This window comes from Pristiophorus japonicus, chromosome 11, assembly GCF_044704955.1.
Source record: "Pristiophorus japonicus isolate sPriJap1 chromosome 11, sPriJap1.hap1, whole genome shotgun sequence".
NCBI lineage: Eukaryota > Metazoa > Chordata > Chondrichthyes > Pristiophoridae > Pristiophorus > Pristiophorus japonicus.
This window is the reverse complement of record NC_091987.1, coordinates 20,202,614-20,225,609: the sequence shown is the minus strand read 5'-3', so window position 1 is coordinate 20,225,609 and position 22,996 is coordinate 20,202,614. Positions and strand designations below refer to the sequence as shown.

At 47.7% G+C, this 22,996-nt stretch overlaps 1 protein-coding gene across 2 annotated transcripts in view; it reads left to right on the top strand.

The window, feature by feature from the left end:
* Positions 1 to 22,996, top strand: part of gbe1b (glucan (1,4-alpha-), branching enzyme 1b) — a 641,317-nt gene that overhangs the window by 65,573 nt on the left and 552,748 nt on the right. For both annotated transcript variants that reach the window (XM_070893260.1, XM_070893261.1), the window contains exon 2: positions 12,816 to 12,985. In XM_070893260.1, coding sequence (XP_070749361.1) covers positions 12,816 to 12,985 — 170 coding nt within the window. The remainder of the gene's footprint in view (positions 1 to 12,815; positions 12,986 to 22,996) is intronic.

Sequence of the window (22,996 nt, the reverse complement as noted above, 5' to 3'; positions counted from 1 at the left end):
CTGGCTGCGCGGCCCGTTCGATCTTTGGCATGTGCGTGGTTATCGCCATGGAGAGACCAGCGAGTGGCCTGTGCGGGACCTCCAGACCACTGGGCGGTCGCGCAGCTTAGCGGGATCATTGAGTACAAGTCCCACACCAGGGACTTCAGCACAAAATCCAGGCCGACACTCCCAGTGCAGTGCTGAGAGAGTGCTGCACTGTCGGAGGTGCCATATTTTGGGTGAGACGTTAAACCAATGTCTGTTCTCTCAGGTGGATGTAAAAGATCCCACAGGCACTATTTTGAAAAAGCAGGTGCGTTCTCCCTGTTGTCCTTATGAGGAAGGACATACTTGCCTTAGAGGCAGTGCAACGAAAGTTCACTCGAATTATCCCTCAGATGAAAGGGTTTTATGAGAAGAGATTGAGTACATTGGGCCTATACTCTGGCGTTTATAAGAATGAGAGGTAATCTCTCTTAAACAAACAAGAATATGAGGGGTATTGACAGGATAAATGCTGAGATTGATTCCCCTGGTTGGAGAGTCTAGAACTAGAGGGCATAGTCGCAGGATAAGGGCCTTTTAAGACTGCGATGAAGCGGAATTTCTTCACTCAGGGTAGTGAATCTTTGGAATTCTCTACCCCAGAGGGCTGTGGATGCTCAGACGTTTAGTATACTCAAAGCTAAGATCGATAGATTTTTGGACACTTTGGGAATCAAAGGATATGGAGCACAGGCAGGAAAGTGGAGTTTGACACACAGAAACTTAAAGCGCAGAAGGAGGCCATTTCGGTCCACCATGTCTGCGCCGGCTGACAAAGATCTGCATGGCCCTTGGTCAGCAGCCCTGAATGTTACATATAAACCTATGAACAATGGCAGAAAAGTAAAGAGCATCCGGCCCAACCAGTCCGCCCCACACAACTGCGACACCCCTTGCGCCAAAACATTCTACACTCCACCCCAACCGGAGCCATGTGATCTCCTGGGAGAGGCAAAAACCAGACTAAAAACCCAGGTCAATTGTGGGGGAAAAAAATCTGGTAACATTCCTCTCCGACCCATCCAGTGATTGAAACTAGTCCAGGGGATCACCTTGGCCGTATTTGATTCCCTGCAGCACTTACGGTCGTATCTGTGCCAGCCAACAAGAGGTTATCCAGTCCAATTCCACTGAGCAGCTCTAGGTCCGTAGCCCTGCAGGTTACGGCACTTTAAGTGCCCATCCAAGAACCTTTCCAGGCAGTGAGTTCCAGATCCCCACAGCCCTCTGAGTGAAAAAGTTCCCCTCAAATCCCCTCTGAACCTTCCACCAACCACCTTAAAACTATGCCCCCTCATAATTGACCCCTCCACCAAGGGAAATAGGCCCTTGCTATTCACTATGTCCAAGCCCCTCAAAATTTTGTACATCTCAATGAGGTCTCCTCTCAACCTCCTTTGTTCCAATGAGAACAAACCCAGCTTATCCAATCTATCCTCATAGCTAAGATTCTCCATTCCATGGAGCATCCCAGTTATATCTCCTCTGCACCCTCTCTAGTGCAATCACGTTCCTCCTATAATACGGCGACCAGAACTGCACGCAATACTTCAGCTGTGGTCTAACCAGAATATTATACAACTTAACCTCCCTGCTCTTGTATTGTGTGCCTCGGCCAATAAAAGCAAGCATTCCGTATGCCTTCTTAACCACCTTATCCACCTGACCACCTTTCAGTAATCTGTGGACAAGCACTCCAAGGTCCCTTTGTTCATCTACACTATTAAGTGGCCTACCGCTTAATGTGTAATACCCTTTCCTTATTAGCCCTCCCAAAGTGCATCACCTCACACTTCTCTGGATTAAATTCCATTTGCCACTGCTCTGCCCACCTGACCAGTAGATTGATATCCTCCGACAGTCCATGACTTTCCTCTTCATTATCAACCACACAGCCAATTTTAGTGTCATCTGCAAACTTCTTAATCATACTCCCTATATTCAAATCTAGATCATTGATGTATGTCACAAAAAGCAAGGGAACCAGTACTGAGCCCTGCGGAACCCCACTGGAAACATCTTTCCAGTCACAAAAACGCCCATCAACCATTACCCTTTGTTTCCTATCTCTAAACCAATTTTGGCCAACTAGCCACTTTGCCCTCGATCCCATGGGCTTTAACCTGTCTGCTATGTGGGACCTTATCAAAAGTCTTGCTAAAGTCCACATACACTACAGCGTATGTACTACCCTCATCGACCTTCTTGGTTACCTCCTTAAAAAATTCAATCGGGTTAGTCAAACACGATCTTCCCTTAACAAATCCGTGCTGACAGTCCCTAATTAATCCTTGCCTTTCCAAATGTAGATTTATCCTGTCTTTAAGGATTTTTCCCACCACTTTCCTGGCCTATCCCTTTCTTCCTTCTTAAACAAGGATGCCACATTAGCAGTCCTCCGGCACCATGCCCAAATCCAAAGAGGACTGGAAAATGGTGGTCAAAGCCTCTGCTATTTCCTCTTTTACTTCGCTCAACAGTCTGGGATGCATCTCATAGAAACATAGAAAATAGGTGCAGGAGCAGGCCATTTGGCCCTTCGAGCCTGCACCACCATTCAATAAGATCATGGCTAATCATTCACCTCAGTATCTCTTTCCTGCTTTCTCTCCATATCCCTTGATCCCTTTAGCCCTTTAGCCGTAAGGGCTATATTTAACTCCCTCTTGAATATATCCAATGAACTGGCATCAACAATGCTCTGCAGTAGGGAATTCCATAGGTTAACAACTCTGAGTGAAGAAGTTTCTCCTCATCTCAGTCCTAAATGGCCTACCCCTTATCCTTAGACTGTGACCCCTGGTTCTGGACTTCCCCGTCATCGGGAACATTCTTTCTGCACCTAACCCGTCCAGTCCCGTCAGAATTTTATATGTTTCTATGAGATCCCCTCTCATTCTTCTAAACTCCAGTGTATAAAGGCCCAGTTGATCCAGTCTCTCCTCATATGTTAGTCCCGCCATTGGGCCTGGGGGACTTAGCTACTTTCAAAGCTGCTCAACCCCTTAATACTTCATCTCTCTATTTATTTCATCCAGAATATCACACTCCTCCTCAATAGCAGTATCTGCATTGCCCCTTTCCTTTGTGAAAACAGAAGCAAAGTATTCGTTAAGAACCTTACCAACATCTTCCGCCTCCACACAAAGATTACCCTCATGGTCTCTAATAGGCCCTACCCTTTCTTTAGTTACCCTCTTACTCTTAATATATTTATAGAATATCTTTGGGTTTTCCTTAATTTTACTCGCCAAGAATTCTTCATGCTCTCTTTGCATTCCTAATATCCTTTTTAATTTTACCTCTAAACTTTCTATATTCCTCCAAAGATTCTCTAGTATTTAGCTGTTGGTATATGACACAAGCTTCCCTTTTTTTTCTTTATCCTCTAAGTCCCTAGACATCCAGGGGGCTCTAGAATTGTTATTACCATCCTTTTTCTTTAAAGGCACATGTATGTGGTTGAGGTCGAATTTCAGCTGAGATCTTATTGAATGGCGGAGCAGGCTCGATCTGTCTACTGCTGCTAGTTCTAATGTCCTGGCCAATATTTATACTTCAACAAATATCACTGAAGCAGATTATCTGGTCATGTATTTCATGACTTGGGATGACTGTTGGTAGGTGTTGCCTGGTGTCTGCATGCGAGAAGTCTTCATACGCAGGATCAGTATCTGCGGTGATATACGTAGATGCTGCTGAAGCTCTGCTTCTCCAACCCTGGTGTGACCGTAGTACAGTGCGTGTTCAAAGCTGTGGTCAGGCGGACTGGGACCATGCACTCGCATGGTACATGGTGAGTTATCTTGCTCATCTTACCGCTTGTGAGGCTGCTTCCCACTGCATCCTGGACCCCCCTCTCCCCGCCCCCATACCTCCCATCACTTCCCTGTCCCATGGACTCTCCCTCCCCCGCCCCCCCGGATCTCTCTTCTCTTCCCCCCCCCCCCCCCCCCCTCTCTCCCTGGACCTCTTTTTCTCTCTTCCACCCCCCCCCCCCGGACCCCTTTCTCTCTTTTACCCCCCCCCCCCCCGGACCTTTTTCTCTCTCTTTCCCCTTTTCCCCCCCCGGACCCCTTTCTCTCTTTCTCCCCCTCCCCCCGCCTCCCTGGACCTTTTTCTCTCTCTTTTCCCCCCCCCCCCCCCGACCCCTTTCTCTCTCTCCCACCCCTCCCTGGACCCCTTTTTCTCCCCCTCCTTCCCCGGACCCTTCTCTTTCCCCCCCCCCCCGCTCTCTCTTACTTTGCTTTCTCCCACCTTTTAGAAAGCCTTTATTGTAATGATGCTTTTGGTCATATCTCCTAACTCAGCTTTCACTGCCTGCTACCTGCTTCTGTGCGGCCTTTATTCTGTGAAGCCCCTGCGATGTTTACTATGTGAAAGTGCAAGATAAATCCAAGTTATTAAATGTGATTTTCATTTTCCGGTATAATGCATTGGTACCAATGCTCTAAACAGCACATTAGCAGCTCTACTGTGTGTAATTCCCTTCCATACATTACCACAACCCACTGCATTTCTGTCACTCGTTCAACCTTTTAAAATCCATGCCATCTTGCTCTAATGTGCTTTGTGCTCGGGCTAGTTATAGAGTCAATCTTTATTTGAATTTAAACAGCATTTAAAAAAAAAAAAAATTCTGCCGTTTAAGTAAGCACCCTTAAAGATTGATCAGTAATGTGTTGTCCTTGAAACTGGCTCTTTTCAATTATAGCCCTCCTCTAGCTTTTTCATTATTGCTTAAGTACTGTAAAGATTTTCTGCAGCTGCAAACCACACTACTGCTGCAATAATATTGCTGCAAAATATTTTTGCCTGTAATTGTGCTTGTATGTGGCTCTCAGGTTTGTAGTCGGACTTTAATCATGGACAGTACAAAAAACTGGTTGAAGAAAATTAACTTCCTGCTTTTTCTGAGGTTATATTAACCAGCGATGGAACTTTTATATACCAGTATATCACCCTTTGTATTGCTGTTGGGGGTTCTGGAACAAGAAGCTCATCCAGAACTCTACTGCCCATGTCCTAACTCGCACCAAGTCCTGTTCACCCATCACTCCTAGCCTCACTGACCTACATTGGCTCCCAGTTCACCATGCATCAGATTTAAAATTCTCATTCTCTTGTTCAAATCCCTCCATGGCCCTCGCCCCTCCCTATCTCTGTAATCTCCTCCAGCCCCCCGAGATTTCCGCGCCCCTCCAATTCTGGCCACTTCCGCATCCCCTGATTCCCATCGCTCCACCATCGGTGGCCGTGCCTTCAGCTGCCTGGGCCCCAAGCTCTGGAACTCCCTCCCTAAACCTCTCCACCTCTCTCTCCTCCTTTAAGACGCTCCATAAAACCTACCTCTGACCAGGCTTTTGGTCACCTGCCCTAATACCTCTTAATGTGACTCGTTGTCAAATTTAGTCTGATAACACTCCTGTGAAACGCTTGGGATGTTTTACCACGTTAAAGGCGCTTGTTGTTTGCTGGTTCACCTTAACTCGGGGACGTGTGGATTGTTTCATTCTCTCAGCTCTTGGAGGCTGGAGCTTTTCATCACCATTGTGAATATCTCCTCCTGTGGCTCGGTGCCAATTTTCTCTTCTCTGTTTACGCTCCTGCGAGGCGCCTTGGGACATTTTACGCGGTGTTAAAGGCATGATATAAATGCAGGTTGTTGCAGCCGGCTTTCTGCTGGGAATTGGTGTAATTGCGTATTTCCGATTGACTTCTTGGGTCTTTGCTTTTGGAAAAAAATAAATGAATTTTTGTTTGCAGCAATTTGTTGTATTTGTATACTTTTATATTGATTGGTGCAGTCTACTTTTAATTCAAAGGTGCTTATTTTAAATGATTTGATTCCTTTTTTTAAGTACTATTTTTCTGTTATTTATGTTGCTTATTCCAAGCTACCCGACAATTTAATTATATTCAAAGCAAAAGCACTCCTTTTGAATTATCAGTAGTCGACATCGAGCAGCTGCTAATCACACCGATCGGTACAGTGGGGGATAAAGCTCAGCATTCAGTTCATTGTTGCTCACCATTGACTCTGTGTGGTCTGTGTTGAGTGTACTGCCACCCTCCGTTCTCTTCCATGGAAGCATACAGTGATGCAGCACAGAGGGAGGCCATTCGGCCCATCGTGTCCGTGCCGGCTCTTTGAAAGAGCTGTCCAATTAGTCCCACTCCCCCTGCTCTTTCCCCACAGCCCTGCACATTTTACCGCTTCAAGTATAATTTGCTTCTGTACTTCACCATTCGGACTTTGCTGCAGCCTCGGGCTTCTAGCTGTTGTATTTCTTTAGAATCACAGAATCATACCGGACAGGAGGAGGCCATACGGCCCATCGTGCCTGAATGGCAGCCTCCTGTAATTCTAGCAGATCTCCGGTGGCATTGCTCTTCGTGAATCATGGAATCATAGAGGTTTACGGTGCAGTCGGAGGATATTTGGCCTGTTTGGTCTGTGCCGGCCGACCAAGAGCTACCCAGCCGAATCCCACTTTCCAGCTCTAGGTCCGTAGCCCTGTAGGTTACGGCACTTCCAAGTGCACATCCAAGTACCTTTTAATTGCTATGAGGGTTTCTGCCTCTACCACCCTTTCAGGCAGTGAGTTCCAGACCCCCACCACCCTCTGGGTGAAAACGTTTCTCCTCAACTCCCCTCTGTCTCAACTCTGAACAATTGCATTTATGAACTCCCAACTGTCCAGCCTTAGGCCCTCCATTCACCATGGCATTTCTGCAGCCACTGATCTGCTCAGTCACACCCTCACCCACCACCTTTGATGCCCTAGTCCCTGTTAAAACCATTACTCTCTCTCACCCTGGCCGTTCCCCCTGCTACGGCCCTCATCATCTCTCCCTTAAGTCCAAGGGACGCAGACTTGAACGGATATGGCGGACAACTGGTTTAGCCATTCACCGCCAGATCTGGACCACATAAAATACTATCGGGTCCTGCTCTCGTCTGCCAAAATTGTGCACTATTCTAGAATCATTCTGGAATGCAAAGATAAACACCGGCTTCTATTCTCCACTGCTAACTGTCTTAAACCCCTCTCCCCTGTCTCCTCCACCCTCACCTCCAACAATAAGTGTGAGGAGTTCACTGCTGTGTCTCTAAGATTCAGACCGTCCGTTCGGCTGCCTCTGCCTCTTCCCTTCCTTCCCCGGGCCCACCGGGCCAAACTTCCTCTGAGGCTCCCCCCCCCCTGCCCTAGCCCTGACCTCACATCTTTCTCCAGTTTCTCTCCGATCTCCCATCATGACCTTTCCGAGCCCATCTTGTCCATGAGACCTACTTCCTGTTCCCTTGACCCTATTCCCACTAAACTGCTGACCACCCAACTTCCTTTTCTGGCTCCCATGTTAGCTGACATTGTTAACGGTTCTCTCGCCTCAGGTACTGTCCCCCTCTCCCTCTAACCTGCCGTCATCACCCTTCTCCTCAAAAAAACAACCATTGATCCCTCCATCCTTGCTAACTACCTCCCCATCTCCAACCTCCCTTTCCTCTCAAGTCTTTGAACATGTTGTCACCTCCCAAATCCGTGCCCACCTTTCCCGCAATTCCATCTTTGAATCCCTCCAATCTGGTTTCTGCACCTGCCACAGGACTGACATCCTTTGTGACCGACAAAGGTAACCTATCCCTCGTCCTTCTCGACCTGTCTTCAGCCTTTGACATGGTTGAGCACTCTATCCATCTCCAACACCTCTCCACCATCGTCCAGCTGGGTGGGACTGCACTCGCCTGGTTCCATTCTTATCTATCTAATTATAGCCAGAGAATCTCCTGTAACGGCTTCTCTTCCCACTCCCACATCGTTACCTCTGGTGTCCCCCAAGGATCTATCCTTGGTCCCCTCCTATTTCTCATCTACATGTTGCCCCTTGGTGACATCATCCGAAAACACGGCGTCAGTTTCCACATGTATACTGACGACACCCAGCTCTACCTCATCACCACTTCTCTCGACCCTTCCATGGTCTCTACATTGTCAGACTGCAAGTTGACATCCAGTTCTAGATGAGCAGAAATTTTCTCCAATTAAATATTGGGAAGACCGGAGCCATTGTTTTCAGTCCCCACCACAAACTGCGTTCCCTAGTCACTGACTCCATCCCTCTCCCTGTCTGAGGCTGAACCAGACTGTTTGCAACCTTGGTGTTATATTTGACCCTGAAATGAATTTCCGACCACATCCGTAGCATACCTAAGACCGCCTATTTACACCTCCGTAACATCGCCCGTTTCCATCCTTACCTCAGCTCATCCGCTGCTGAAGCCCTCATCCATACCTCCTAGATTTGACAATTGCAACGCACTCCTGGCTGCCCTTCCATATTCTACCCTACGTAAATTTCCGTGATGCAAATCTCTGCTGCCCGTGTCCTAACTCGCACCAAGTCCCGCTCACCCATCACCCCCTGTGCTCGCTGACCTACATTGACTCCTGGTTAAGGAATGCCTCGATTTCAAAATACTTATCATTGGTTTCAAATCCCTCCATGACCTCGCCCCTCCCTATCTCTGTAATCTCCTTCAGCCCCACAACGCCACCCCGGAGATACCTGCGATCCTCTAATTCTGCCCTCATGATCATCTCTAATTATAATCGCTCAACCATTGGTGACTGTGCTTTCTGTTGCCTGGGCCCTAAGCCCTGGAATTAAGCCCTGCGTAAACCTCTTCGCCAATTACACTTCTCTCCTCCTTTAAGACGCTCTTTAAAACCTACCTCTTTGACCAAGCTTTTGGTCATCTGCCCTAATTTCTCCTCATGCGGCTTGGTGTCAAATTTTTTGTCTCATAATACTCCTGTGAAGCGCCTTGGTACGTTTTACTACGTTAGAGGCGCTATATAAATGCAAGTTGTTCTATTCCTTTTACCAATTACTTTAAATCTATTTCCCCTGGTTATTGACCCCTCTGCTAAGGGAAACAGGTCCTTCCTATCCACTCTATCCAGGCCCCTCATAATTTTATACACTGTAATTAAGTCTTCCCTCAGCCTCTTCTGGTTCAAGAAAACAACCCCAGACTATCCAATACTTTGTCATTGCTAAAATTCTACAGGCTTGGCAACATCCTCGTAAATCTCATCTTTCTTCTAATGTGGGACCAGAAGTGTACGCAGTACTCTAGCTGTGGCCTAACTAGTGTTTTTATACAGTTGAAGCCTCTCTTGTTTCTCTTAACAGCCTGGGATACATTTCACCCGGGCCTGGTGATTTATCTACTTTCAAAGATGCTAAACCCGTTAATGCTTCCACTCTCACTATGAATATGTCATGTAATATTTCACCCTCCTCCTCCTCCTCCTTAACTACAAAGTCTGCATCATCCCTTTCTTTTGGGGAGGTAGATGTAAAGTATTCAATAGGAACCATTCCCATGTCTTCTGCCTCCACACACACATTATCTTTTTGGTCTTTAATAGACCCTAGCCTTTCCTTAGTTATCTTCTTGCTTTTTATTATCGGTTTTCCTTGATTTTGCGTGCCAATATTTTTTCATTCCCTCTCTTTGCTTTCCTAATTTCCTTTTTAATTTCACCCTGCACTTTCTATATGCCTCTACGCTTTCTGTCGTCAGAGGATTTGCTGTTTTATAATCACCGACTACAATTACCGAATAAGACAAATGAAATCTTTATAAATCTAAAAATTCGTGCATGAATTTTGAAGTTGGAGCAAGGCTGTTCAGGAGTGAAATGAGGAAGTTCTGCTTCACACAAAGGGTCGTGGAAATCTCCACCAGTCGCTCCCAAAAAAGCTGCCTTGGGGGTCAGATGCAGTTGTGAAGACTGAAAGCGAAAGACTTTTCTTGGCTAAGGGGATGAAGGGATTTGGAGCAAAGGCAGGTAAATGGAGTTGAGGTTCAGATCAACTATGACCTAATTGAATGGTGGAACAGGTTCGAGTGGCTTAATGGCCTCCTCCTGTTCCTAATATTCCGATTAGATGGTATTTTGAGTTTCAGTTTCAAAACTCGATCCATTATTCGGTGAACACTTTTTAAAATATATATTTATGTATTCAATTTTCATACTGTATAATTGTTTTAAGCTGAGCAAACACAGCAAGGTGATGAGGAAGATGAACCAGTTGCACGTTGATGCCTGGTATTGAGCAGTACGGAGGATGGGGGATAATGTTTTGGCTCCACTGGAGATGATCCTGGGCTTCGGTGGCACTGGGAATGGTCGACTGGTGTGTCATTTTTTTTTCTTCATTCTCGGTATGAGCGATGCTTTGCAAGGCTGGCATTTATTGCTCATCCCGAGAAGGTGGTCTTGAACCGCTGCAGTACGTGTGGTGAAGGTGCTCCAACAGTGCTGTTAGAGAGGGAGTTCCAGGATTTTAACCCAGCGACAATGAAGGAACGGCCGGTATATTTCCAAGTCAGGATGTTGCGTGACCTCGGGGGGGGGGGGAACATGGAGGTGGTGGTGTTCCCATGCGCCTGCTGCCCTTGACCTAGGCGGTGGAGGTCGTGGGTTTGGGAGGTCCATTTGTGTCTGATTACATTGTGTGACACTGTTTTTACATTGTTTAACACCAGTACCCGAGCTGAAATGCTTCCATACCCTTTTAAAACCACACGTGGTTTATACTGTCGGCTTGGATTGCAAGGAGAGAACACATACTCACAAACTGTGTACAAGAATAAAATGGCACAGGAACTACAGAGTGGCTGAGAAATTCTTCGCACCTAAAGTTTGAAATAGCAGTGTGTGTCAAAAAGAAAGACTTACTTTTATATCGTGCCTTTTAAGTAATGAGTAAAGAAAATGGTATGTTAGCCTTTATTATAAAGGGATTGGAATAAAGAAGTCTTACTACAATAATATAGGGGTTTGGTGAGACCACACCTGGAGTATTGTGAACTGTTTTGGTCTCCTTACCGAAGGAAATACATACTTTCTTTAAAGGGAGTGCTATAAACGTTCACCAGACTGATTCCTGGATGGGCCGATTGTCCTATGAGGAGAGATTGAGCAGACTAGGCCTATATTCTCTAGAGTTTAAAAGAATGAGGAGATAATCTATTTGAAACATATAAAATTATTCAGGGAATTGACAAGATAGATGCTGGGAGAATGTTTCTCCCTGGCTGGGGAGTCTAGAACCAGGGGTCACAGTCTCAGAATAAGGGGTTGGCCATTTAGGACTGAGATGAGAAATTTCTTCATTCGAAGGGTTGTGAATCTTTGGAATTCTCTGCCCCAGAGGGCTGTGGATGCTCAGCCGATGAGTATATTCAAGACAGATAGATTTTTGGACACAATGGATATGGGGATAGGCTGGGAAGTGGAGTTGAGGTTGTAGATCAGCCATGATCTTATTGAATGGTGGAGCAGGCTCGAGGGGCCGAGTGGCCTACTCCTGCTCCTACTTCTTACGATTCTTGTGTTCACCTGTTCACAACCTCAGGATGCCCCAAAGCGCTATACAGCCAATGAAGCACTTTGAAGTGAAGTCACCATTGTAATGCAGCAAAAGCAGCAGCCAATTTACATCCAGCAAGGTCTCTCAAAACCGGGCGAATCCATTAGTGCAGCGCTCCCTCAGTACCGCACTGAAGCATCAGCAGCGACTTTGTGCTCAAGTCGCTGGAGTGGGGCTCGAACCCACCACCTTCTGACTCACAGGCAAGTGTACTGCCCACTGAGCCACGGCTGACACTTGCACGAAAAATTGCAAGAACGTTGTAAGAGGATGCCTGTGACTTTGGGAGATGGCGGGCTTCAACATGGCAGATTACTGGAGTGCAGCCGGGTTCATTTTAGTTTCACAAGTTAACATTGCACTCCCCGCTGTAAGTCGCTATCCCAGCGTTCAATGTTTATTTGGCCACCGCTGCCATCAATCTTATTTCTGATTTTTTTTGCTGATGGAGAGCACATTGTATGGGAGACTGGTGCTGCGAGCTCGGGGGTGGGGAGGGGGCGGGGGGCAGGGCGGGAAGGTTGGGTGGAGTCCCGAGGGACGAGATTGAATCTGCAGCACTCCATGCAACACTCTGTCAAAAAAGAATTAAAAGGCAGACAGTGTATGCTGGAAGGCTTGCTTTGCTGCAGCTGTGTGTAAGCAGTGTCGGTGGCTGTCGCTCGAAGTTAGCTGCGTCTTGTGTAATGACCTTTGTCAGTTCTGTGCTGCGTGTTCACCGTGAGGGACTAAATCCCTTAGGTGGTGATTTTGTTGGAGCCTTGGAGGGGATGGGGGTTCTCCGAATCACTGGAATGGTTGACTGGAGCTCATTGTGCAAGCCTGCCCTTGTGTATTTTCCCCATCGTTCTCGAAGGAACTGATTCCTTCCAGTGTTACAGTTCCCAGGCACCCCTCACTGCCACAACCCACTGCACTGTGCCGTTCTTCATGTGTGGACCTGCCGTGTTTGAGCACCTCAAGTCTCGTCGCCGAGAGCGTGCAGAGATCAAGCGCAGGCAGCGGAAAGAACGTGCGGCAAACCAGTCCCACCCTCCCTTACCCTCGACGACTGTCTGTCCCACTTGTGACAGGGACTGTAATTCCCGGATTGGACTGTTCAGTCACCTGAGAACTCATTTTTAGAGTGGAAGCAAGTCTTCCTCGATTCCAAGGGACTGCTATAATATTCAATCATGGCGATATCACGAACCCAGACCCGATATCTGCAACGTTCCAGGTTTAAAAACATGCCGCCTCGCCTCGCATCCCGTTAATGAACCTGTGCCATTCTATCGAATGTCCTTTGCCATAACTTGAATGCTTACTTTATTTCATTTCCCCCCCCCCCCCCCCCAAAGGTATACTAAATTTATGAGTTTGGCAAAAAATATCAAAGAGAATGAAGGAAGTCTCGACCAGTTTTCTCGTGCCTACGAATCCTTTGGTATCAACCGACAGCCTGACGGTGGAGTTTATTGCAAGGAATGGGCCCCAGGGGCAGAATCTCTGTCGCTCGTTGGAGAATTCAGTGAGTATTGACCATCCCGGCAAACCCAATATTCGTTGATCAGCACGATGTAATATTCTTACACAAGGCAAAATACTGCAGATGCTGGAAATTTGAGAGATCTGTTGGAAATGCTGCGTATTCTTCCTTGTTGATGGAGGGGCGGTTTCTTGGGTCCAGAAGTTTTAATGTACAGTTGGTATATTTGCTTTGTTCGTGGCAAATGAAAGTCATTATCCGAAAGTGTTAACGTGATTGGATGTGGAGCAAAAGCTGATAGATGGAGTTGAGATACAGATCAACCGTGAATTTGTTGAAAGTCGGAGCAGGCACGAGGGGCTGAATGGCCTGTTCCTGTTCCTGTTCCTGGACAGCAATAATTTTGCGTTGTGAAGTGAAGTAGGCTCGTTGCTGTGGAAGAGGGATTTATGATGTTATAGGAAGCACCTTGGGTTGATGGGGCTATTTTTACAAAAAAAAGGAAGTGTAACTGGATTCTAGGTTTTATAACGAGGTCTAGAACATAAAAGCCAAAAGGTGCTGCTGGTCTTTTAACACCTTGAGACCCCAGAGTACAGGTTGAACCTCCCTTATCCAGAACCCTCGGGACCTGGCCTGTTCTGGATAAGAGATTTTTCTGGACGAGGGGTGGTCACGTTAAATTGGACGGTACAGGTACTGAGCAAGGGGATATCGGGGCGGGGAGGGCGGTAGATCGTGGGGTCAGGCCAATGATTGTGGGAGTCTGCAGTGAGGAAGGACTTCAATTTGTTCATGTCAGAGTTCTGCGCATGCGCCACCCGGTGGCCGGGAATGGGTCTGGATAAGGGGCTGTTCTGGGTAAGGGAGGTTCAACCTGTACTGGGTGCAGTACTGGGCTATAGAAAGAATATCGAGGCTTTAGAGAGGGCACAATGCAGATTTGCTGGATAGCTGCTCCGTATAAGGAAAGGCAAATGCGGAGGAAAATGTGGGAAAATGCGGTCTTTTTCGTTAGAGCAACGCAGATTACAGGGGCGACATGGTGTTAAAAATGCCAAAAGGGTGGATAGAAGCAGACCGGTTGCAGTAGTCGAGGGTTGAGGACGAGGGGCCAGAGATACAAGATTCAATGCGAGAGATTTAGAGCAGAGGGCAGCAGAAACCTCTTCTTATAAACACACACACACACACACACACACACACACACACACACACACACACACACACACACACACAGAGAGCGGTGAGACTGTGGGATTCACACACACTCACTCTCACTTGCGTACGCACACGCACACGGACACGGTGAGACTGTGGGATTCATACGCGCACGTACACGGTGAGACTGGGATTCATACGTGCACGTACACAGTGAGACTGTGGGATTCATACGCGCACGTACACGGTGAGACTGTGGGATTCATATGCGCACGTACACGGTGAGACTGGGATTCATACGTGCACGTACACGGTGAGACTGGGATTCATACGTACACGGTGAGACTGTGGGATTCATACACGCACGTACACGGTGAGGCTGTGGGATTCATACGCGCACGTACACGGTGAGACTGTGGGATTCATACGCGCACGTACACAGTGAGACTGGGATTCATACGTGCACGTACACGGTGAGACTGAGGGATTCATACGCGCACGTACACGGTGAGACTGGGATTCATACGTACACGGTGAGGCTGTGGGATTCATACGCGCACGTACACGGTGAGACTGGGATTCACACACACACATTCTCTCACTCGCGCACGCACATGCACACGGTGAGGCTGTGGGATACCTCCCTCATCTCGCTCGCTCACTCATCATGGAAAAGGATCAAGAGGATATGCAAACCTGGTGAACGAACATGATTACAACTATTGGCTCGCGTGCAGAGTGAATGCCTTCTTTCCATGATATAACTTCAGTGTATTTCTATGACTGATTTCCTTCGATACATATGAGCATACAAAAGTGATGGACTGGAACTCACCCCTGTTCTATCTAGCATGGCCCATATGACATGTAAAATGTTGTTTTTCATTACAGAACTGTATTGATAGATTGGAGGTATTTTGCTCTTTGAGCTGGAGATCATTAATGTCTAGAGGAAAACTCTTTACTTGATATCTTTCCTCCTCCTGGAATAACTATGGGGACAACATTCAGACTATAGCTTTAGGCACTTGTAGATGGATATGTGGCAGCGAGTGCACTTACTTAATCGTTCACCTCTTCCAACATCCATGAGCTCCTGCAAAACTGCTGTCCGTGTCTTAACTCGGACCAAGTCCCGTGCACCCATCACCCCCTGTGCTCACTGACTTACATTGGCTCCTGGTTAAGCAACGCCTCGATTTTTAAAATTATCATCCCTGTGTTCAAATTGCTCCATGGTCTCGCCTCACCCTATCTCTCTAACCACCTACAACCCTCCGAGTTCTCTGCGTTCCTCCAATTCTGGCCATCTGATTTCCAGCGATCCACCATTGGCGGCCGTGCCTTCAGCTGCCGGGGCCCCAAGCTCTGGGATTCCCTCCTTAAACCTCACCGCGCCTTTCTCTCCTCCTTTTAGATGCCCCTTAAAACCTACCTCTTTGATTAAGCTTTTGGCCACCTGTCCGAATGTCAGCTTCTAGCTCGGTCAATTTCCTGCCCGATTACGCTTCTGTTAAGTGCCTTTGGATGTTTTACTCTGATTAAGGAGCTATATAAATGCAAGTTGAAGCTGCTCAGGTAGGAACGTTACATATTCTGATATATAGCACCTGCTGCCTGCAGGAAGTCAGCCCCCCCCCCCCGCCCCCCCGCCATCAGATATTTGTTGAAATTATTCCAATTTATCACCTCAGCGAGCAGATTCGAGGGACCTGACCCGTGCTAATGCAAGTGATGGTGTACACTGCTGGTTCTATGGTGCATGCATTCATTTGATATTGTAAATCTGTGGGGGGTTTTATTTGACTTGAGTTGTATTGATTTTTGTCTGTTGAAGAACTGATCTGAATTTGACTAATAGCACTGGTGGAATATCATCTTCTACTGAACACTTGATTACATCAGTTGGATCTCTCATCCCCCTACTCCATCATTGCAAAAACATTTCCCACTGTTATTCCTATAAAAGAACTTGCAGCCAGCTTCAGCTCCCTCCTCCATACTTCTCACCTTCATACGCCCCCCAGCAGTCATTGTCTGGGATATCGTTCATCTCCTGCTGGTAAGTGGATGTAAAGGTTACAGCCAGCCTGATTTATCTGCTGTATTTTAGTATTCTTGCTCTGCTGTAGGAGGCAGGAAAGCCCTCTCCCCCTCCATCCCCATCTTATCAATTGTTTGATTAGATTTTCACATTGGAAGAATCTTCCTTCATTGGGACTCTTTCTCAGTTTACATTGGAACAATCGTTTTAGCAGAGAGTGCGCACAAATGCATCAACTTACATTTATAGGGCACCGTTAATATAGCGAAACATCCCGAAGTGTTTCACAGGTGCGCCTCAGTCCGCCATAGGGTAGAAGGTGCAGGCGAAGAGGTTGGTTTTAAGGACACTTTCAAAGGTGGGGGAGAGATGCAGCAGGGTGGATTTCCAGATTGTGGGGCAAGGTAGGTGAAGGATGCATCTTTGATGGGGGAGTAAAGCAGAATTGGAAAGGTGGGAGCAGGGATCTAGGACCAGAGACGGTTGCAGAGATGTGGGACTTGAAGAGCAGGATCTTGAAGTCGATGCATTGAGTGACGAGAATACCAGTGGTGGTTGGGCAGGTCTCTATAGTGCAAGGATATCGAGGCACCGGAGCAAGTGCAAACAGGATTCACTCGGATGATACCAGAACTAAGAGGCTACAACTATCAGGAAAGGTTGAACAAGCTGGTCTCTTTTCTCTAGAAAAGAGAAGGCTGAGGGGTGACCCGATAGAGGTCTTTTAAATTATGATGGGGTTCAATAGGGAAGATGTTTCCACTTGTGGGGAGACCAGAACTAGGGGCCATCAATATAAGATAGTCACTAATAAGTCCAGTCGGGAATTCAGGAGATATTTATATACCCAGAGTGGTGAGAATGTGGAACTCACTCCCACAGGGAGTGGTTGAGGTGAATAGTATCGATGTATTTAAGGGGAAGCTGGATAAACACATGAGGGAGAAAGAAATAGAAGGATATGGTGATGGGGTGGGGGGAGGCTCGTGTGGCACGGAGCGGTTGGGCCGAATGGCCTGTTTCTGTGCTGTACATTCTACATAATTGAATGTAATATGAAGCGGCTGAGAGCTGATGATGTCTTGAAGGGGACAGGCACAAGGCATGTGTGAGACCCATTCACAGTGCCAAAAGATTTTGAAGCGAGGAAAGGTAGCTGAGAGGGTTGGGGTTAGCTGAGGGAGACGAGGTGGGTTTTCTGGAGTAAATTAGTTCAGAGCGGGGTTGGGGAAGGGAGATGGTAATGGGTTGACATTGGAGCATGGTTGGGCATGGAGGAAGAAAGGGAGGCTGGGTTAGCAAGCAGATCATCTCAGTCTTGAAACTGTAAGGGGGAAAAAATATACTCGAGTAAGAAGCATACTACTTAAGTAAAAAGTACACTTAAACATAAGGGAACAGCATAGAATCGGGTTAAAGGGAATAGCCTTGCTTGCGTGCTTATCTTTAAAAAAAAATGCAGAACTAGCTATGAGACACCAAGGCAAGGTTAACACTGTAGAACAACACATTCCAAAAGGCTGAGATCAGCTCCACATGCAATGGAGAGGTGAAAATGTTGCAAGACCACTCAGCAGCCAGTCTGATGATGGTTAATGAATCAATGTAGCTCCGCTGATAAGTTGTAAGCCAACCAGTAGCCATAAACTGGTGTTCATGAGGCCACCATGCCTCAAACTGTGTAACTGTGTGTGTAAAACCCTTGTTCGTTGAAGGTTCATTCCTAGGCGGCTAGGTCTAGAACGCTTCCTCTGCATATGCTTGAATAAAGATCGGAGTAGTGAACCAAGGTTTCGTCTGAGTGATTCCGTGGTCGTTATAAGGGCTGATGTCAATTCCTTATTTCAGGGAATCCACCTTGAAGAAGAGAAGGCTTTTTACCCCAACAGAACAGAGAAAAAATTGTTAGTTGCAATAAGTTGTATTGTCAGGTGGGTAGCATTGTCAGATACAGGTTGAGAAGGCTATTTGAAAAGCATACAGGATCCCTGGTTTCATAAATAGAGGCATCGGGTACAAAAGCAAGGAAGTTATGCCGAATGTTTCTAAATCACTGGTTAGGCCTCCGCTGGAGTATTGTGCCCAATCCTGGGCACCGCACTTTGGGAAGGCAGTCCGGCCTTCAGTTATGTGGAGAGAGGTTAAGAGGAGATTTGATGGAGGTGTTAAAAATTATGAATGGTTTTGATAAATAAGAAGAAACGGTTCCCAGTGGCAGAAGGGTCGGTAACCAGAGGTCACAGATTTAAGTTGATTGGCAAAAGAACCAGAGCGGGAGATGAGAATTTATTTTTATGCGGTGAGTTGTAATCCGGAATGCAGAAAGGGCAGTGGATACAGGTTCAATAACTTTCAAAGGGGAATTGGATAAATATTTGAAAAGGAAAAATATGCTGGGCTGTGAGGAAAGAGCAGAGGGGAGTGAGACTGATTGGATTGCTCTTTCAAAGAGCCGGCACAGGCAGGATGGGCTGAATGGCCTCCTGTGCTGTAAGGTTCTACGGTTTTATATCTCTTGCACAGTGAACTTTATACTATAATATTAATGGTAATGTCCAATCCAGGTCGGTGATTGGAGCACGGGCAGGTACAGCAGGAGCGGCGAGAGATTGCAGAGGGACGTGATCGGAGTCCAGGGGCAGCAGGGCCCAGCCCACACTGCGATATGTGTGCACACTAGGTCCGTGCAGCAGAGCAGGTCTCCCGTCGTCTTGGGTAACCCTTGCCACTGGACCAAGACCTGGCTCTGTCAAGCCCGTGTGGTGGCTGGTGTGCAACGGTCACCCCACGTTAAAAAAATCCACCCACAGGCATCTTCCACCCTTCAGGATGTAGTTCAGGACCGGGAATATTGGGTCCTTCATTGAAACACCTGTGAACTCATCCCTTTTTGGCGTGGAAGCAAGTCAGCCTTGACACGAGGGGCCTCCTAAGAAGAAGACAGTGATATTGGTAATAACAAATTGGTCAAGTCCCTTGTTAAACCATTTTGTCTTCCTGTGCCAAACTCTGTGAATTGTGTGAAGTCCTCAAGCACATGTGGAAATAAACTTCGGCAAAATGATTTCCTCTGCAGGTCCGACTTGGTGAAATTGGAATGTGGCTCTTGGGGAGGGAGGTTTCACCCATCCCACAATGTTCAGGGCGGAGATCATCAATGCTCGGAGAATATATTTCATCATCATCATCATAGGCAGTCCCTCGAAGCGAGGGTGACTTGCTTCCACGCCAAAAAGGGATGAGTTCACAGGTGTTCCAATGAAGGACCTAATATTCCCGGTCGTGAACTACATTCTGAAGGGTGGAAGATGCCTGTGCGTGGATTTTTTTAACGTGGGGTGGCCGTTACACACCAGCCACCACACGGGCTTGACAGAGCTAGGTCTTGGTCCAGTGGCAAGGGTTAACCAAGACGACTGGAGACCTGCTCTGCTGCACGGACCTAGTGCGCGCACATATTGCAGTGTGGGCTGGCCCGTGCTGCCCCTGGGCCCTCGCCTCTTTTATATATACATGCCTTAACAGTGAAATCTTGCTGCAGTGACTATAAAGTGAAGGTGGGAAATGAGAGAAGGATGAAGGAGAGGCTCTCAGATGGAAGGTCAGCAGTTGGTGGAACAGGTACTCACTTTCATCAGACGGATGACGTCGTTCATCCTTTTTCTGCATTGAGTGGCAGTCTGACCATGAATGGAGGTCCCTGAGACCTCCACAGCTAACTCTCTCCAGGCATTGGTAAAAACCTCCCAAATAGGTCTCCCTGCATCAGGGTACAGGACTCGCCTCCTTCCCTCCACAGCCTGCATCAGTGTCTCGAGTTCTGCATCGGAAAAACGGGTTGGCCTCCTTGCTACAGGTGCAGCAGCCATGGCCTTCACTCAAAGGTCTTCCCTCCTCAGGGCCTAGCTGCAAACTCTGGCCTTTAAGAAGGCCAGGAGGCAGCTGGCTTATTAAGGCCAAATCAGCCGACAGTGCAAACTCCGCTCCACGCTCCCCACCCACACCATTGCAAAGTGTCCGGGGGGATTCCAATCAACCAGCCATGTCGCATGTCGTAACACAATAAGACACACTCAGTAGACATTACCTGGTGGCTCTGTATCTGGCTGGTGGTTCAAATAGAATCATAGAATCTTACGGCGCAGAAGGAGGCATTTTGCAGGGGAGAGCTATCCATTTAAACCCTTTACCCCCCCCCTATATGATTTTACATTTTTTCCCCAAATTTTTACCATTGCTCCTTTAAAAGCTGTCCTAAATTTGCTTCCATAACTTTTTCTGGTAAGGCATTCCATATCCTAAAAACCTAGAATCCGAGTGATACAATACAGAAGGAGGCCATTCGGCCCATCGTGCCTGTGCCGGCTCTTCGAACAAGCGATCCAATTAGTCCCACTCTCTGCTCTTTCCGCACAGCCCTGCAATCCCTTTTGAAAGTTACTACAGATTGAATCCCTCCAGTCCGGGACTGTTAGGTCCGACAACATTTCCGGTGTGGGGTCGTGACCCCGTGCTGTGTCCTGGGGACGGCCACTCCTCCTCTTGCTGCCGCCGCCTCCGGTGCTGCCTCCGGTGCTCCCTCCCGTCCTCGGTCAGCCCGGCACACTGTGTCCTGGGGCTGACCACTCGCCCCCTCCCCCCCCCCCCCCCCCCCCCAAGGTCAGGTCGGCACGGAGAGCGAGCAAGGAGCGCGACGGCCGACCGAGATAGCGAAGCTGGGCCTGACATGCTGCGCAGTACGCTTCTGCACAGTGCGTGCGCAGAACAGGGCCGGGTCCTCGCTCGCTCTCCGCGCTGACCCGACCGGGGTGGGGGATGGGGGTGGGCGAGCGAGCGAGCGGTCGGCGGATAGGAGGGTGGACATTGGAGGTGGTAGGGAGAGGAAGAGCGGCCAGCCACAGGTCAGCAGCACACTTTATTCCTTTTTAATTGTAATGTTTCTGTGTTGTGTGGTTTTGCTTTTTGCTGCACAGCACCTCGTGTCAAGTGGACTCTGCTGTGGATTGCAGTGAATGTAGCAGAAACCTGTCTGGAAACTTTGCTGACAATGAGATTTTTAAGTCTGGGTTCGGCGTGACCTCCCGTAGTCCGGAAAATTCTCTGGTCTGGCACCGGTCAGGCCCAAAAGGTGCTGGATTGGAAAGGTTCAACCTATACTGAATCAGCTTCCACTGCCCTGTCAGGCAGCTCATTCCAGATCACAATAACTCGCTGCGTACCTTTTCTTTCCTCATGTTGCCTCTGGTTCTTTTGCTAATTACCTTAAATCTGTGTCCTCTGGTTCCTGACCTTTCTGCCCCTGGGAACAGTTTCTCCCGATTTACTATCAATTCTGTCAATTTATAAGTCTGCACCTTAAACGCAGCTATTTATTAGGTGGATGGCCAAAGATTGCCTGTTGTTTTTTTTCTTGATAGTCATTTGAACTCTCTTCTTGTGATCGCTAAATCTTTACTAACGTCAAATTTATTAACAAAACAGTTGGCGAAAGTGGATTGGGAAAATAGATTAAAGTGTGGGATGGTTGATGAGCAATAGCAGACATTTAAGGAGATATTTCATAAGTCTCAACAAAAATATATCCCACTGAGAAGGAAAGACTGTGAGAGAAGGGATAACCATCCGTGGCTAACTCAGGAAATAAGGGATGGTATCAAATTGAAAACAAGGGCATACAGTATGGCCAAGACCAGTGGGAGGCCAGAGGTTGGGAAATTTTTAAAAGCCAGCAAAGAATGACGAAAAAAATAGAGAGGGAAGATAGATTATGAAAGCTAACTAGCATGAAATATAAAAACAGGTAGTAAGAGTTTCTGCAGGTACATAAAAAGGAAAAGAGTGGGTAAAGTAAATGTTGGTCCCTTCGGGGATGAGACTGGGGAATTAATAATGGAGAACAGGGAAATGGCAGAGACTTTGAACAAATATTTTTATTCGGTCTTCACGGCAGAAGACACTAAAAACATCCCTGCAGTGGATAATCAAAGGGCTATAGGGAGGGAGGAACTTAATACAATCACTATCACTAAAGTAGTAGTACTCGGCGGGAGTTCCGGGGATCGGAGAGGACTGCAAAAGGCCAGCGAGACCGGGAGCAGCGCTAGTTCGGCGAGAGGCGGGAGTTCCGGGGATCGGAGAGGCCTACAAAAGGCCAGTGAGACCTGGAGCAGCGCTAGTTCGGCGAGAGGCGGGAGTTCCGGGGATCGGAGAGGCCTACAAAAGGCCAGTGAGACCGGGAGCAGCGCGAGTTCGGCGAGAGGCGTGGCTTGTGCAGCTACAGGGGGACGGCAAAAAAATAGAAAGAAACAGAAAGGTGACGTCACAGCCAAGGGTGTAAGTGATTGGCTGGTGATTGGTGAGTAGTTTTTCTTTTTTCTCTTCTATAACAGTGAGTAAACTTTAGCATTGTTGTTGCCAATTTAAGTGTATCTAAGGGTTAAGTCATGGCAGGAGAGCTCGGTCACGTGATATGCTCCTCCTGTACCATGTGGGAACTCAGGGACACTTCCGGAGTCCATGATGACTACGTGTGCGGGAAGTGTATCTGCCTCCAGCTCCTGACGGTCCGGGTTGCGGAATTGGAGCTGAGGGTGGATTCACTCTGGAGCATCCACGATGCTGAGAATGACGTGAGTAGCACGTGTAGCGAGTTGGTCTTATCGTAGGTGGAGGGTCCACAGCCAGATGGGGAATGGAAGACCAGCAGGAAGAGCAGTGCAAGGAAGGTAGTGCAGGGGTCCCCTGCGGTCATCCCCCTGCAAAACAGATACACCGCTTTGAGTGCTGTTGAGGGGGATGACTCATCAGGGGAGGGCAGCAGCAGCCAAGTTCATGGCACTGTGGCTGGC